Below are 17344 nucleotides of genomic sequence, written 5' to 3'. Positions count from 1 at the left end.
CATGGGCTTCTCTGGGGATTCATCTAATAAAGGTCTTTCTTAAAAGCATGTGTACTTCGAGACTGCTGACAGTTGAGGAAAGGGGCAGGAATTCTTGGAGGCGGTGCAAGGCATATTATAGCAATCTACCAGAGACTAGGGAGTATGATGTAAGTAACTTTTCTATAATGGGTCATGGATTGACAGAGGACATGTGGGCAAATGAGACAAGTGACCCAGTGCTAATGCGGTAATCTTTTGTTTTGTGTTGGTGGTGGTTCCTTTTTAAATCTATTGGGAGGAGCAGTTGTTGCTCTGTCTCTATGCTTGAACAAGTTAATATCTCCATCCTGACAGTGGATTAGATAAAATGCCCTGGCCTCAGGCTAATTCTACTTAAAATAATTGAGGTGGGTCAGAGTGTGGCCAGCCTTTAACCTTTATTGCCAGGTGGGAAGGATTATGGATGCTGTGGATCCATACAACTTATATTCATTTTTGCATTGATAGCGCCCATTTACCCACAAAATCAAATTAAAATTGAGTATATCTTCCAATCTCAGATATTAAGTAGCCTGTGGGTCTCCTCCCCACTCTCCTACCCTACAACCCAGAGCATTTTGGGAAATGGGACTTCTGTTGTCTAATGGACTACGTAAAACATTTTTTTCTCATTTTTTTGGAGGTCGGCACTATTTGTCTCAGGATACAAAGGTAAAAGACTCGTACAAAGTGCCCTGACCAGTGAGGCCTGGTTGGTTGAGCATCTTTCCACAACAGGAAAGGTTGCCGGTTCGGTCAGGTCAGGGCACCTGCCTAGCTTACGGGTCTGGTCCCCAGTTGCCTCGATTGATCGATGTTTCTAGAAACATCCCTTCCCCTTTCTCTAAAAATAAATAAATAAAGTCTTTTTTTAAAAGACTCATATAAAGTAAGTTTTTAATTTTTGATTTGCCCTTTTCTGGTAAGAACGAGATTAAAGAAAAAAACTAAGAAAAAGTAATGTATTATTCATATTCCCACTAGACCACATACTTCACTAGGCCACAACCTTAATATCATCTAACTTAGTTTTTGCTTTTCTCAAACTGAACAGTAATCTTCACGTTTTTTTCATAGTGGTGTTTTAATTGTGAATGCTGGTTGTGAAGTCCTATATCACAAGAGGGAATAAGAATGTTAAATTTAGAATTTCTGGCAGCCATTCTTCCAATTATGTTTCTATAGCTTACCTATTTATAAAGGGCTATTGGCTACTGGGCCTTCCTGTTATTTAGGCCAGAGGCAGGCCCTTTACTCCAGGTCAGCTACAGACCCAACACTGGATTGCCTGGGTAAGAATGTGCAGGTACTGTCTAAAATTAGATACCACACCCTGGCTGATGTGGCTCAATGGATTGAGTGCCAGCCTGCTAACCAGAGGGTTGGTGGTTTGATTTCCGGTCAGGGTACATGCCTGGGTTGTGGGCCAGGTCCCCAGTTGGGGGCACAAGAGGCAACCACACATTGATGTTTCTCTCTCTTCCTCCCTTCCTCTCTCTCTAAAAAGAAAGTAAAATCTTTAAAAAATAAAATAAAATTAGATATCAAGAAAAAAAGGAAGAAAGAGAGAAACCTATACCTCCAGTTCCACTGCTTGAGGTTAAGTTCATTTTTCTGGTTAATTCAAAATTATTGCTCTATGAATTTGGATATACTTACGTAGTTTGAATTTCCTTTGGTAGTGGTGAGTGTCGGTGCTATGTGGTCTTTGTTTTCTTGCTCCCAACAGCAAATACTTACATATTTGTAAGATGGCTGATCAAGACTTGCAATGCTGTTAGCATTGACCATTAGCAGGGCCTCAGCCGGAGGTTTCAACTCAAGTCTGGGAGGAGACGAACCCTTCCAACACAGCTTTAGAAGAGAGGAATCTGTTCAGCTGCTCTGATCATGTTAAATGTATCTCTACACTCAGCCCACTTGAAATAATCTTTATTTCCACAGAGCTTTAAAAAGTAAGAAGGAAGGGAGGGAGAACAGAAGAGCTCTTTTGGCTACCTTATGTTTTAAAATAGCCCAGAACTCTGTTCCCTCTCCTGGAATATTCTTCTGCCAGATAGCCACAAACTTGCTCTGTCATTTCCTTCAGGGCTCTGCTCAAAATGCCATTTTATCAGAGAGACCTTCTGTGACTGCCCTATATAAAACGGAAGCTGCCCTGGCTGGTGTGGCTCAGTGGACTGAGCCCCAGCCCAGCCTGCGAATCCAAAGGTTGCTGGTTCCACTCCCGGTCAGGGCGCATGCCTCAGTCGTGGGCCAGGTCCCCAGTTTGGGGGTGTGCGAGAGGCAACCAATCGATGCTTCTTTCTACCTCCCTTTTTCTCTCTTAAAATAAATAAATCTTTTAAAAAGTAAAACAGAACTGACCACCCCTACATTCCCTATACGCCTTATTCTCCTATTTACTGTTTTCCTCTGTATCACTTACCACTACTGGACACATACGCATTCTTTTTAATTTTATTTTTCCTCTACTCACTTCACTCACATTATATATGTATATAATTCTTTTCCTCTTTCCATCCAATAAAATGTGAGTTAAGTTTCATGAGGGTAGGGACAGGGTCTTTTTTGATCAATTCTAAATATCTTTTTCTGGAACAGTACCCGACATGTAGTTGACATTTGATAAATATTTGTTTAATGAGTAAAGGAACAGATTCATTTATTTCAGTCTCCCACAGTCGGCATTGTCCTGGGAAGCCAACTCTGAAAGCTGGAAGAGGCCCAGCAGACAACCATGACACGTCATAAATGAATTCCTCAGGGCAGTTTTGTGATTCCGGTGTGTGTGAGCACTTAAATGGTCTGACTCGCCGGCAGTGGCTCAAGACCCTCTCCTTGGAATCATGCCGAACTGTTCCCTTGTGGTAGTTCCAAGAGGAAGAGAGGGTGAGCAGTTGCCCTTATCCCTGACAGGAAGCCTGGACATTGTATGCATTTTCTACATATTTTAGGAGCTGTCATATTAACTCCAAAAGGCCTTAACTCGGTGGGAGTTTTCTTCCTTCTAAGGCAGTCTTCTGAGTCAGCGTTCCATCTGGGAGTCAGCCCCCTTCTACCTTTGTCATGGCTGTCCCTGGGGAACAGCTGAGTGGGAAAGCGCCGATCCTTCACAATGAAATAGTAAAACCTCCGTAAGCCCACCCTTGGCTCACTCTTTTCTCATATTTATTTCTGTTTGTTTAGTTTGGCGGGGGCAGGGTAGCAGGAATTTTATATAAAGTTTTATAGCCTCTTTTAAACATAGAGCATGAAATGTCAAGCTGTTGAATCATATATTATTTATCATATATGCATATATATAAATGATTAGTGGACAGTTCTTTTATATTATGTTTTATAAAAGAATTCCCCCTCCTCTCTGCACCCTGCCCATGTGTCTTAATTTGGGTTCAGTTTTCAGGTGCAAGCAGTTTATTTGGAAATGTGGGAAGTGGTAGAGAAATGGACACGTGAGATAGGGAAACGAAGGGTGCTTTAGTGAGCCAACTACAGCTGTGAGCAGTCGGGCTTGATCTTGAGGGGGCGGTGTGTAGAAGACGCACTTCAGGGTTACTCCAGCTGGGACAAGGCAGCTGGGATATTGGTTGTATATTAGTCATTGGTTGAGCCTGCTCCCAAGAAATGTTCATTTTCTAGAGCAGCCTGCTAGGCTGTGGAGAAGCCTTGGGACAAAGAGACCTGGATACTGGCAGTTGGAGGCCCTGGGGAGCATACAGAGCAGTGAGGCCTGAGGATATGAACAGGCATCAAGGAGTGAGCTATACCATGCATTCTGTCCCCTTAAAACGGCCGTCTGCTTGAGCACCATCATTTTACCTTGGCTCCTTTTCCCTCTTTGCACCACATCTGTACCTGCGGCTGACTTGGTGCTCATATCTGTCTTGCCTTGCCTCTTGTGAATCACCAGGCACCTTATTTCTCATAAAGGCACCTAGTAATTTCTGCTTCGTGGCATGGTAGTTGTGTGCCTACATGCATATTTTCTACTTGATTTCAGCTCCTTGGGAACCCAGGTATCACATTGTATGTCACTGTAAGCCCCAAGTGCCTGGTGCGTGAATGCTTGGTTAGTTAAAATGAATCTTTCCCCCCAACTAGTAGGTGGTTTTGCCAAACTGACTGTCAGAGGAAAGCTCTTGGGCTTCTGAATTCCAGCTTCTTAACTTCAGCCAGTGTAGTGTTGGAAACTGCAGGGAGTTATTCAGGTCAGAGCAATGAGGATTCCTCTTTTTTGTTTCTTTTTTTCTTTCTTGGAAAAATTTTTTAAGTGTTCCATTTCATAGTATTGAGTACATTCCCGTTGTTAATTAACCATCACCACCATCCATCTCCAGAAGTGTTTTTTCTTGTGGAACTGAAACTCCGTACCATTAAACATGAACTCTCCTCCCTACCCTACCCCCAGCCCTTGGCAACCACAGTTCCACTTTCAGCCTCCGTGAGTTTGACTACTGTAGGAACCTCATAAGTGCACTCGTACAGTGTCAGCCTTTTTGTGACTTTTATTTCGCTTAGCATAATGTTCAAGATTCGTCCATGTTGTAGTGTGTGGCAGAATTTCCCTGCCTTTTAAGGCTGAATGATATTCCATTGTATGTACAGGCCACATTTTCTTTATACATTTCATCTGCTGATGGACACTTGGGCTGCTTTCACCTTTTGACTGTTGTGAATAATGCTGCTCTGAACAGAGGTGTGAAACTCTGTCTTAGAGAATTCTTTGAGGACCTATTTTATGTTTTGTTGTTTTTATAATTTATTTTTTTAATTCATTGATTTGAGAAAGAGATACATTGATTTGTTGTTCCACATAGTTATGCATTCATTGATTCATTCTTGTATGTGTCCTGACCAGGGGTTGAACCCACAACCTTGGCATATCAGGAAGATACTCCAACCAACTGAGCTACACAGTATTTCTCTTAATGAGTGTGAGGTGGTGCTTCATTGTGGTTTTGATGTGCATTTCCTTCATGATTAGTGACATGGAGCATCTTTGCATGTGCTTATTGGCCATTTATATGTAGCCATTATATATTTCTTTGGAAAAATATCTCTTTCAAGTCCTTTTCTCATTTTTTTAATCAAGTGGAGGGTTGTTGTTGTTGTTAAGGAAACTTTTTAAATTGAAGTATAACAGGGTTAGTCTTTGAGTCTCCTTGCCTTGAACATGTTTATGTAGTGATTTGCCAAGTAAGCATGGGCTGGCAGCTTAGGGACTTCAGCTCTGATCCGGCTTCTACCATGCCTTCACAGGGTGATCATAGAATCTTAGAATTAAATGAGCCTCCACATGTGTCTTAGTCTGTTCTAGCTGCTGTAACAAAATACCACAGACTAGGTGGCTTATAAACAGTAGTAATTTCTTTCTCACAGCTCTGGAGGCTGGAAGCCCAAGATCAGGGTGCCAGCTTGGTTGGGCTGACTTCTCCCTACTTCCTCACATGCCAGGAGGGGGCTGGAAAGCTCTGCTGGGTTTTCTTTACAAGAATGCTAATCCCATTCAGGAGGGCTCCACCTTCATGACCTAATAACCTCCCAAAGGTCTCACCTGATGCCATTACATTGGGCATTAGGATTTCACACATGAATTTGGAGGGGGGCACATTCAGACCATAGGAGAAAGTGACCATATGAGGAAACTGAACCAGTTCTTTTTGCTGAGTCCTGTGAACACGATTTTCATCATCTTTAAATGTGCATTATTATTTTTTTGCCTCCTTTTCTCAGGTATCTTGCAGACTGACAAATTGATTTTTCATGTTTACGAAGTATCTAGTCAAGTATTTACGTTAGGCATCTGGTTGCGTATATGTTGGACTTGCACTTTTTGAAATTGTTCAGTGTCTTTCTTAAGAAATTTTTTAGAAAACAACAAGCCTTTCTTCTTCTAGGGAAATAAGCAGATGGGGCCAGACGGCAGTAGTAATGCTGACCTCAACTTAAAGTAGAACACTTTTGTTAATCTTTGGAAGTAAAAATAAAGCTTATTTGCTCTCAGAATTTCTCACTGTTGCTGTTAGTGTTTTTTAGTCCTAATTAGAGTACATCTAACCTATCTTTTTGAGGTTGAGCAGTTCAAAGCTGCCACATACAAAGGGATTACATATGTTCCGGGCACTGGCTTGTGGCAGGGTTGGCAGTAGCTTCCCGTTCAAAGACGTCAGCTGACAGCCGGGAAGTTCAGATGCTTGGTCTGGCGTAAAAGATCTCTAGGAAGCTCCTTTTTTTTTTCTGTATTTAAACATTTTTGTTTTGAAAAGTTATGGTAAAATATACACAGCATAAAACCTACCATTATAACCATCTTTAAGTGTTTGGTTGTTGGGCATTAAGTAAATGTACATTGTTGTGCACCTGTCACCACTCTCCATCTCCAGAATTTTCTCGTCTTCCCAAGCAAAAGTCCATACCTGTTGCACAGTAGTGCCCTATTCCTCCCTCTCTCCAATCCTTGGTGACTAGCATTCTTTCTCTGAATTTGACTACTTTAGGTACCTCACATAAGTTGAATCATACAATATTTGCTTTTGTATGTAGCCTCTTTCATTTAGCGTAATGTCTTCAAGTTTCACCCATGTTGTAGTATATGTCAGAATTTCCTTTTTAGTGTTGAGTAATATTTCATTGTATGTATGTGCTACATTTTGTTCATTCACGCATTCATGGACATTTGGGTTGTTTCCACTTTTTGGCTATTTCAAACATTGGTGTACAGATGTCTCAAGTCATTGCTTTCAGTTCTTTGATATATCTAAGTCTGCTGGGTTATGGTAGTTGTATGTTTAACTTTTTGAGAAATTGTCATACTGCGTTCCACAGTGGGCACACCATTATATATTTCTACCAGCAATGCAAAAGGGTTCCAATTTCTGTACATCCTCACCAACACTTGTTTTCCATTTGTTTTTGGTAATAGCCATCTAATGGGTGTGAAATGGTATCTCCGTGTGGTATTGATGTTTATTTCCCTAGTGATCAGTGATTTTGAGCATCTTTTCATGTGTATATTGGTCATTTGTGTATTTTTCTTTGGAAAAATGTCTGGTCAAGCCCTTCAACCATTTTGAATCTGGTTGGTTTGTTGCTAAGTTTCAGCCAAGGAGCCTTTTGTGTGGTACCTTATGAATATATATCCATTTGTCTTGTTTATTTTTAAAAACATTCTCTGTATAGGTAAATAAATATAAATATATTATGAATCAGTTGATATATAAATAATAAATTTTTTGTCCCAACAGTATATCCTTTCAGGCTCCGATGACTTCAATCTGTACATGTGGAGGATCCCCGCCGACCCCGAAGCGGGTGAGTATGTCCGGGTGCAAACCTGCTGCTGCTGCTGCTGCTGGCGCCGCCACCCTTCGGCGAGCTGTGCTCTGAGGGGGCAGATCTGTAGCAACAGAGGAAGATGTTTCTCTTCCAGTGTAATAAGACGTTTATCAGAAGGGTGACTGGAGGAAATTTTAAAATAAAAATTAGAAGCCAGATTTAACTAGAACCACATACATAATTATATCTGACATAGTGATGCTCAGTTTTTTCCTTCCATAAATTTCGTTTTAGACTTCATAGATCCCCTCTATGGCCATTTTTCTCTCTCCTGTTTCACACCTGGAATTTTTTATCTTGCTTTTATATTCTTTTCCTTCATTATTTATCTGCATGTCCCTGCTTATTGCTCTACAAATAGTTGTTAGGGCTTCTTCCTTTGGCCTCCCTGGTGATGTTAACTAAGGTGAAATTTTCCTTCTTGACTGACTGATAGCCAACCCTAGACATCAAAGAAATTATGAGGAAATATTTCTGCATTTACTCTACAAGTATTTTGGAAAAAACCTTGCAGCTTTCTATAAATTTGAATCCAGGCCAGCTGATGTTTCAAATAGCATGGATCATTCTTCTTTTTTAAAAATATATTTTTTAGATTTGTTTGCTTTGAGAGAGAGAGGCATCAATTTGCTATTCCGCTTATTTATGAATTCATTGGTTGATTCTTATATGTGCCCTGACCAGGGGTGGAACTCACAACCTTGGCTTATTGGAACAATGCTCTAACCAACTGAGCTACCTGGCCAGGGCAGGTCATTCTTTATTCTTCTTAATAATAGTGACCTCACATGCTTAGTTATATGTTACTAACATGTTACTGGTTGCTTTCTACTGGTAGAAAAATGTATATTTTTTTATTCTCAGGACAGCTTAGTATAGACATCTGTTCTGGGTTATACATGGTATCAAACTGGAAAATGGGCATTGGGAAAGTTATAGAGGACTGTACCAAATGTATATTGTACAGAATGTGTCTGGTGCTGAGTTTAAGGAAGTTGTTGGCTTGCCTGGTGCTGAATTAACAATATTGTTACCTACATTTGCCTTTCAAAACTTGTTGAGGCCCACCTTTGGTGTAACTATCCTGTTGCTGTGTCTAGTTACTAAACACATTGCAAAAGGCTTTCCCCTGCTGGAATTTGGAAAGCATGAGTGAATCAGCTTACCTTTGAAAGCACAACCAGATGGGGCAGCATCGTCTATGTGAACCAGAAGTGATGTTCTAGCACCAGAGGTAGTTCTGCATTAAGTCTCATACCCCCATAAATTCTAGGTTGATTAGCTGAGAAATAATCTTTGGGCTTTATTGTATCTTTTACCAGATCTTAAAGGCTTTTAATTATTAAGTCAACATGTCTTTAAAATAGAAAGTGGATAACCCCCTTTTCCCAAGACTGTTCTCTGGAATCTTTCTCATATTTGTATAAACAGAGAAGAGGGGAAGAATTAGCAGTAGTCTTACTGATATTTTCCTCTTCCTGTTATTTCTGTTCTGACTTAGGGTATGAGCTACTGTTCAGCTGACTTTCTCAGTAGATGATTATGTAACCTCTGGATTGGCAAGCACCTGGTAGCTACTTTAGCATTCCAACATTAACACTGGGGAATGGGTACCTGGACTTCCCAAGAGTTGTATAGGCACAGCAGTTTTAAAGGAATCCATTTCTAGATTCTTAAATTCCATATGTATTCTTTCATAAAATCAACATTCCTAAGAGGGGACCGATTCTCCTTTTCTACCTCCCGTGTCCCTTTGTCCTCTCACTTTACAGGAAAAAAAGCCCCAAAACAACAAAATCAGAAAAATAAAAAATACTCCACAGATTTCTGACTCTTTGAACCTTAGCATGGTGCATTGCCCTGAGGTGTAAAACCCAAAAAGGTGCCAGAATATCTGAAGTATTCTTTAATCACAGAGCCAAAATTAACCCCTTGTAATTTCTCCCTTGTCTTATGAATTTATAATAAATTTCTGCCATTATATGTAATGATTTTATAAAACTTCACTAGAAGTTTATTTTGATCAATTATGTTCTAGTAATAATTGTAGTGTTAACGCTAACCCAAGACTAAAGTTTTAATAGTTAGAACCTTAAAGTCACCGTGTATAAAGAAAAATTTAAATTTGTATTTATATTTTTGTTGGTGAAACTATGATAGAGTTTTCATAAAAATTAGGTTGAAATTTTAAGGCGTAAAGTGGGAATTTTATTTCAAAGATGAAAAAGGAGTAATGTAAAATTTTTATTGAAAAAAGAACATGTTAGACTTCAGATTCCACACAGGGTGTAGAAAGGAGCTCCCACTGCAATAACTACAAAATCAAATGACAAACTCCATATTCAAGATGTCAGAGAGCTAGAAGTGCGCTAGAAGAGCTGAAATTCTGAAGAGGGAAGAAGAGCCCTTCCTAGCTGAGCTCAAGGTGCTAGCCCCTTTCTTTCCGAGGGGCATGCGTGCGTGAGCTGCAGATTGGGCTGCCACGAACAGACTCTGCTGGGGTCGAAAGAAATCAGGTTTTGGTGGCCATATTTGCTTAGTGCTGGGGTTGCATTGGCTGCTAGGGGGCTGGGCCGGAAAGGTAGAATGAAATTCCCACAGTAATATTGGGTTGGCCAAAAAGCCTGTTTAGTTTTTTCCAGAAAATAAATGACACATTTTTCATTTTTACTCATAACTTTATTGATTTGGATATTTTGAGTATGTTGGCTATCTTCTGCATGATAGAACATTGATTGTTCTCTCTTGGTGTCTTGATTTGATTGTTATGAACTTGAACTGGTCTACCCAACTGTGGAGAATCATCCAGCAAGGAATCTCTAGCATGAAACTTCACAAACCACTTTTGACATGTTTGATCAGTCATTTTCTCCATACACTGCACAAGTTTTTTTGTTGTTGGGTGGTTTGTTTTTGTTTTGCTTTTTTGTTTGTTTTTTGTATTTCCATCACATTTTTTACCTTTCTGGAAATAATAGAGCATAATATGCCAAAAATGTTGCGTATTTTCTTCTATTTTCAGTATTAAAACGACTACACAAAAATTCACCAATTTTGATAACTTTTTTTTAATGCACACTGATATGACAGCTATTATAATACAGTCCAACAAAATTGTTTTGAATGGAGTTAAATACAGCTAAGCACTACTAGAGCCATCTTATGGGAAAAGGCATATGAACTTTTTGGCCAACACAGTACAATGCTTAGGAGACAATCCCACAGGGCATTGGTCAGGTTTTGAACCTACATGGAAAAGAAGGATAAAGAGCAAAGCTTAAAACCTCCAAAGGACAAAACATTCTGAGCAGAGAAGAACAAAGACTTGCCAGACTTTCCATCAGAAGCCCAAGAGGGCTGCACTCAAGAATGGAGCTGGACCAGAAAGGTGAAGAAACATCCCGCCATCTCCTGGTACTTAGGACACAGATTCCAATTAGAGGAAGAGGTGTCATTAGCATTCTACAGGTCTTACTTTCGAAACCAGAAATAGACTTATTGCAGCTAAAGAAGCAACCCAGCCCTGACCTAGTTCCTACTGGTTGGATTGAAGATGATCAGCTGTTTACCTTATTTTCTCAAGAGTGGAATGGGTACCTGCTGTATGGAGGAAATCAGCCTTAGTTTCTGTAATTAGTCTGTAAGGCTGCAACAACAAAATCCCATAGACTGGGTAACTTAGAAAACAGAAGTATATCTTCTCACAGTTCTGGACACTAGAAGTCCAAGATCAGGGTGCCAGCAAGTTTGATTTCTCCTGAGGGTTCTCCTTGGCTTACAGATGGCTGCATCTCACTGTTCTCACATGGCCTTTTCTCTGTGCATACAAGTCCCTGGTGTCCCTTCCTCTTTATGAGGTCACCAGTATTATTGGATTAGAATCCTACCTTTATGACTTCATTTAACCTTAATTAGACATCCTTAAATGCTCCATCTTCAACTATAGTCACATTGGGGTTTAGGACTTCAACATACAAATTTGGAGAGGGACAACTCAGTGTTACTGTTCTTTTATACTCATTGTCCAAAAAAAAAAAAAACAATAAGAAATTATGAGGCATGAAAATGTGACCAGTAATTGAGGTGGAAAAAAAAAAGTAGAAGCTAACCCACAATTTTATGCAGAAACTTAAATTAACAGATAGGGACTTTAAATATATATATGATAAAGAAAATAGAAGAAAAGATGGGCTAAACTGATGAAAAGATGGAGAACTTAACAGAATTAGAATTTATTTAGGAAACAAAATGTAGACATTCTAAATCTAAAATGTCTAGAGCTAAGAATTTGTTGGATGGGTTTAACCTCCAGAGGACAGGTTTGGTGGTGAATAGAAGACAAGCCAGTAAAAGATAACCAAACTGCAGGACGATGAGAAAAGAGTGGAAAGAGCAGAACAGAGTGTGTGAGAGACAAGCGGAACACAAGTGATCTAACATTGAAATTGAAGTCCCAGAGGGATGAGAGAGAAAGCGAGCAGAAGCAACATATGAAGATAAAAGAATTTTCCAAGACAAATAAAATACACTAAGTCTCAGATTCAAGAAACTTAATAACAAGTAGGAGAAATACAACACACTTAGGCACATCATAAGTCAAACTATTGAAAACAAAAGATAATGAGAAGACGAAAAGCAACCTGAGGAAATGGATGAATTACCTATAAATAAGCAACAAGATTGATGGCCAAATTATGGAAGTCAGAATATAATAGAATATGTCTAAAGTTCTTAAAGAATTAAAACAAACTGACCCAATTCTATATCCAGGGAAAATACCCTTCAAAAATGTAAGTAAAACAAAGACATTTTTAGAAGAAATTATAGAATTTTAACATAATCATTTACAAGCCCTCAGTGAATTAATGCATCTAGATATTGAACACCTGCAGTGGATTACGTCACAAAAAGAGAGGCCATTAGACATCGTGTGGGGAAGTAAACCAACCTGAATCTGATCAGATCTCAGGACCCACCTTTCAGTTTGCAGAAAGTACAGAAGTCAAGGGGGGTATTGTATTGTTTGTGACGATACAACCCACAGAGTCCAACCATTAGGTCCATGTTCTTCAACAGGTATATTCTAATGGAAGGGAAGGATGGACAGGAAGAAACCTGTTGTTTAAGACACTTAAGAGACATATCAAAACAAAAAACAGGCAAAACTAAAGTACTTAGGAATGTACACCTGGAAAATAAAAATGTGTTAAAATGCAGAGAAGTGAGTAATAGAGAAATCAGGATAATGGTTACTTTAGGGGGACAGAAGGGGTTTTAACTGGAATGAGGCACATAGGGGCGTCTGAATGGCCAGGAAAACTCTCTTTCTTGGCCTGGTGTTAGTTATGAGGGTGTTCACCTCATAAAACTTCTTTAAGCTATACTTTTTATGCTTGTTTTCAAATCTCTTTAAAATTCCTCAGATGAGAACATGACAGAGGTGTTGTTCAAGTACCGCATGGGTGTCAAGCCCAGGTCAGGGATCTCCACAGTTTTCCAAGTGGTGGCCTACTGGGAAGGGCCTTATTGTCATTCTTCCTCCAGTAGCCTTTTACTCCTGTGAAGGTAGCGCTCATGTTCCCGTCTCCATCTCCTCCAAAGATAGCAGCCCTGAGTTTATTTAGCGGTACTTCAAAAAAAAAAAAATGTCAGTTTCCCAGATGTACTCATTTCTCTCCTAGATTTGTTCTACCTCTGTTTAAGGATTAACTGAATAAGTTCAACAGATGTAGACTGACTAGACCAGAGAAAATCTTTGGTTCCTTGATAATTAAGTGTGCCACATGTGTTTCAGAAAGTACACTCAGGATCACATGAGCTGTTTTTGGAAGGCACAGAACCCATGACCGCTTATACGTAGAGTTGGCTGGAAACCCACTGGTTTCCACATGGGCTGTGGTTGGTCCTGGATCCCCATCCCCTACTTGGTGCTTGGCTTTTGTTGTGCACAAGGGTAGGACCTTATGATTATCTCTCTTGTAGATGCACTAACTGGTGGTTTACGGGTTTGTTTTCTCTGTGTAACCTTAAAATTACATCATCAGTCTATCACAGTAAGGCTGTCTCTTTGATCATCATCTTGCTCTGCATGTAACCAAAGTACCTTTTTGGGTTATTTTTAACAAACCTTTGCTTATTTGAGGCTTCAGCCTTCCTGCCACTATTATGACAACTTACCCACATTTTTGTCTTTTTTCTTGTTCATGTATTTTGCTATCCTTCCTTGTTTTTTAATTTATTTTAATGTTTTTATAGTTAAGTATTATATTTTTATTATTAAAGTAATACAGGCACATACATTTTAAATCACATAACACACAAAGCTTTTTAATGCAACAGTTTCTTTTTCTTACTATAGCATACACATAATATTTTTGAATTTTCAGTTTTGGCTATTGTCTGTTGGCTTTCTACCATTGAAATCAGCCAGTTCCCCTGAATAGGAATCTTTGATCTCTATCAGGAGTATATTTACCTGGCAGTTGAATTATGGTACCAAGAGCCAAATAGGGGAATAGAACTATGGATCTCACATCTAGACACAGGTTTTTGTTTAATCCCACCCCCAGCTGTGTCTGTTGTTCCCAGCCCAATATCTCTTTCAGTTGGCAACCCCTGCACCTCTGCTTGTGTGTGGGGAAGGGGTAGTTTCCTGGCTTTGTGTGCTGGGGGAGGGGTGGGATGGTGAAACTGCTCTTTATACAGGCTTTCACTAATCCTGTTTACAGCCCTACCCTTCATCCTGGCTTCAGGGATGCTTAGCACTTTTCATTTTTATATGTGATCTCTGTTTTTCAATGTTGGCAATTCATAGTTCAAAAAATATTCGGCAAGGTTCAGCAAGCCAAACATAACATAAGAGGGCTAGATGTAGTTCTTGGATTCTACCTTTGAATGCTTAGATGACGAAAAGTCTGTCGGGAAATTTCTAATCTAATCTACTGTCTCTTTGACGTAAACAATATGGAATGAGGCTGAGTTTGCTCTCTAGGCATGTCAGTTGAACCGAAGGTACTAAGGCAGTCTGCTACAGGGAAACTGGTTTGCTGTTATATGCCTTAATCTCATAATCAGATGACAAGCAGTCAACATTTATTGAATGCCTGCTGTGTGCTTCACAGTGTATGCCAAATGCTGAGAGAACTATATGGAGAGAAGGCCTAAGTGTGGGCCAGAAGCAAGGGTGTCTTTCTTCTTTGCCCTTCTGCTCAGAAAGACTGACAGTCACTGGGGGGATTTTTTTTTTTTTTTTTTTGGCTACATGCACTCCAGAGGGATGAATTTTATTTATTATATAAACAGAAGATAGATGAAATGTATTTATTGTATAAACAGTACTGACTTAAAGAATTGGCTAAGTAATTCTCATTGAGCTTCCTAGTGGGCTGAGAAAACCGATTTGAGAAGTAAGATCTAAAACCCATCGTAGAACTTGCTACCTGGCAAGATAAGGCTTGCTATTTAGTTGATGTCAAATAAGATATTTCTAAAAATATCTTTAAAAATTACAAGAAAGAATAGAACTGCCAATTTTGCTGTGGCAAAGAAAAAATCCATCAGAATATGTTTCACAGCTCTGAAGTAGGTAGGAAGAGCATCTGTTTTTATGTGATAGTTCTGAAAGTAAAATAAATAGATCACCAGTGATGTATAAAGTCAGTGTGGTGTATTGGAAGGAGCATTAGGCTTAAAATCATACCTGGTTTCAAGTCCACTGCTGCTACCAACTAGTTGATTCAGTGATTCAGTCTAGGGAAGTTATTTAACAGCAGTTGTCTGAGCCTCAGTTTCTTCTGTAAAGTTGCCTCTGCCCCCGCTGCCTCAAATCATGAGATGATTTAACAGTTTTAGAAACTTTCTTAAAATTGTGTGCTTTCTTTTTTTTTCTTTTTCTTTTTCTTTTTTTAAATATATTTTATTGATTATGCTATTACAGTTGTCCCATTTCCCCCTTCACTCCCCTCCACCCTGCACCCCCTCTCCCACCCACGTTCCCCCCCTTTAGTCCATGTCCATGTGTCATACTTATGAGTTCTTTAGCTTCTACATTTCCCGTACTATTCTTGCCCTCCCCCTATCTATTTTCAACCTACATTCTATGCTACTTATTCTCTATACCTTTCCCCCCCCCTCTCCTCCTCCCACCCCTACTGCTAGCCCCCCATGTGCCCTCCATTTCTGTGGTTCTGTTCCTATTCTAGTTGTTTGCTTAGTTTCTTTTGGTTTTGCTTTAGGTGTGGTTGTTAATAATTGTGAGTTTGTTGTCCTTTTACTATACATGTCTTTTCTTTATCTTCTTTTCTTAGATAAGTCCCTTTAGCATTTCATAAAGTAAGGGCTTGGTGATGATGAACTCCTTTAATTTGACCTTATCTGAAAAGCACTTTATCTTCTCTTCCATTCTAAATGAGAGCTTTGCTGGATAGAGTAATCTGGGATGTAGGTCCTTGTCTTTCATGACTTGGAATATTTCTTTCCAGCCCCTTCTTGCCTGTAAGGTCTCTTTTGAAAAATCAGCTGACAGTCTGATGGGAACTCCTTTGTAGGTGACTGTCCCCTTACCTCTTGCTGCTTCTAGGATTCTCTCCTTCGTTTTTACCTTGGCTAAAGTAATTATGATGTGCCTTGGTGTGTTTCTTTTTGGGTCCAACTTCTTTGGGGCTCTCTGCGCTCCTTCGATTTCTTGGAATACTGTTCCCTTTGCCAGTTTAGGGAAGTTCTCCTTTATTATTTGTTCAAATAACTTTTCCACTTGTTGGTCCTCCCCTTCTGGTACCCCTATAATTCGGATGTTGGAACGTTTAAAGGTGTCCTGGATGGTCTTAAGCTTTTCTTCGATTTTTTGAATTCTTATTTCATCATGCTTTCCTGCTTGGTTGATTCTATCTTCCTTCTTGTCCACTGTGTTGTTTTGAGACTCAGATTCCTTCCTTTCACTATTGGCTCTCCTCCGTGTATCTTCCTGCATCCCTTTTATGGTAATCTGCATTTTTTCATGTAATTTGCATCCAAAATCAACCAGTTCCGTGAGCTTCCTGATCACCAGTGTTTTGAACTGTGCATCTGATAGATTGGCTATTTCTTGGTCACTCAAAAGGATGAGTCCTGGGGGACTGATCTGTTCTGCTGGAAACATATCTTCTGTCTTTCCCTGTCTCTCCTATTATTTTATTTATTTATTTATTTTTTCTCCGGTCTGGTCGCTCTTGTTATGGTAGGGGTCGGAGCCTTAGGTGTTCACTGGGCTGGGTGCCCCAGTTGCTAGATTGTGACGTTATATGTGGGGGCAGGGGCGGGAGCGGGGACAGGAGGGATCAATGGCGACCGTTCCGTACTCCTGGAGCCAGACACTTCCCTGGGCTTCTGGGCCGTGAGCTCTGCCCTGGTCCACAATCGCTGCCCCACTGATTCCCCCAGCCGCTGCTTGCGTACTCAGGGATCCCCGCTGCACCACTGCGCTCCCGCGCCCCGGATTGCTGTCGCGCCGATTTTGCGCCAAATTTCCCCCTACGCGCGCCTGCGACCCGCGCCAGCCCCGCGCCCGCTCGGCTCGTCGTCCCCTACCAGTCTGGATGTACGGGTCTACTTCCAACTTCTTGGCTGTCTGACTTCCATTTAGATAAATCCTCTGACAGTTCTGATATTATGACTGCAAATCATTGTTGTAAATTATTGTTCTGTTCTTGGTTGTGCGAGGAGGTACGGTGCGTCCACCTATTCCTCCATCTTGCCGGAAGTCTAAAATTGTGTGCTTTCACATGTAAGACATTGTTATTGTTAAGTATATAATAAGACCGGTGCCCATAGATCCATATTTCTAAAGCATTTTTCTCCCTAGTAACTTAGGGTGGAAGTAATGGATTTGGCAACGTATGGTGGAGATGGGTGTCTGTGGAAAATACTCATATTGCCTTCTCCTTCCCACCCTCTAATTCTTGTTGGGAAGGGCTTTAGGGTTTTCACAGATAGAGTTGCTTCCCCTGAG

The 17344-nt window shown here is 40.2% G+C and overlaps 1 protein-coding gene across 2 annotated transcripts in view; it reads left to right on the top strand.

Annotated features, from left to right (window-relative positions):
- Positions 1-17344, top strand: part of DCAF5 (DDB1 and CUL4 associated factor 5) — a 101172-nt gene that overhangs the window by 60611 nt on the left and 23217 nt on the right. For both annotated transcript variants that reach the window (XM_028506520.2, XM_028506517.2), the window contains exon 7: positions 7269-7335. In XM_028506520.2, coding sequence (XP_028362321.1) covers positions 7269-7335 — 67 coding nt within the window. The remainder of the gene's footprint in view (positions 1-7268; positions 7336-17344) is intronic.

The sequence above is a fragment of the Phyllostomus discolor genome, chromosome 1 (assembly GCF_004126475.2).
Source record: "Phyllostomus discolor isolate MPI-MPIP mPhyDis1 chromosome 1, mPhyDis1.pri.v3, whole genome shotgun sequence".
NCBI lineage: Eukaryota > Metazoa > Chordata > Mammalia > Chiroptera > Phyllostomidae > Phyllostomus > Phyllostomus discolor.
This window is presented reverse-complemented; position numbering and strand designations above follow the sequence as displayed.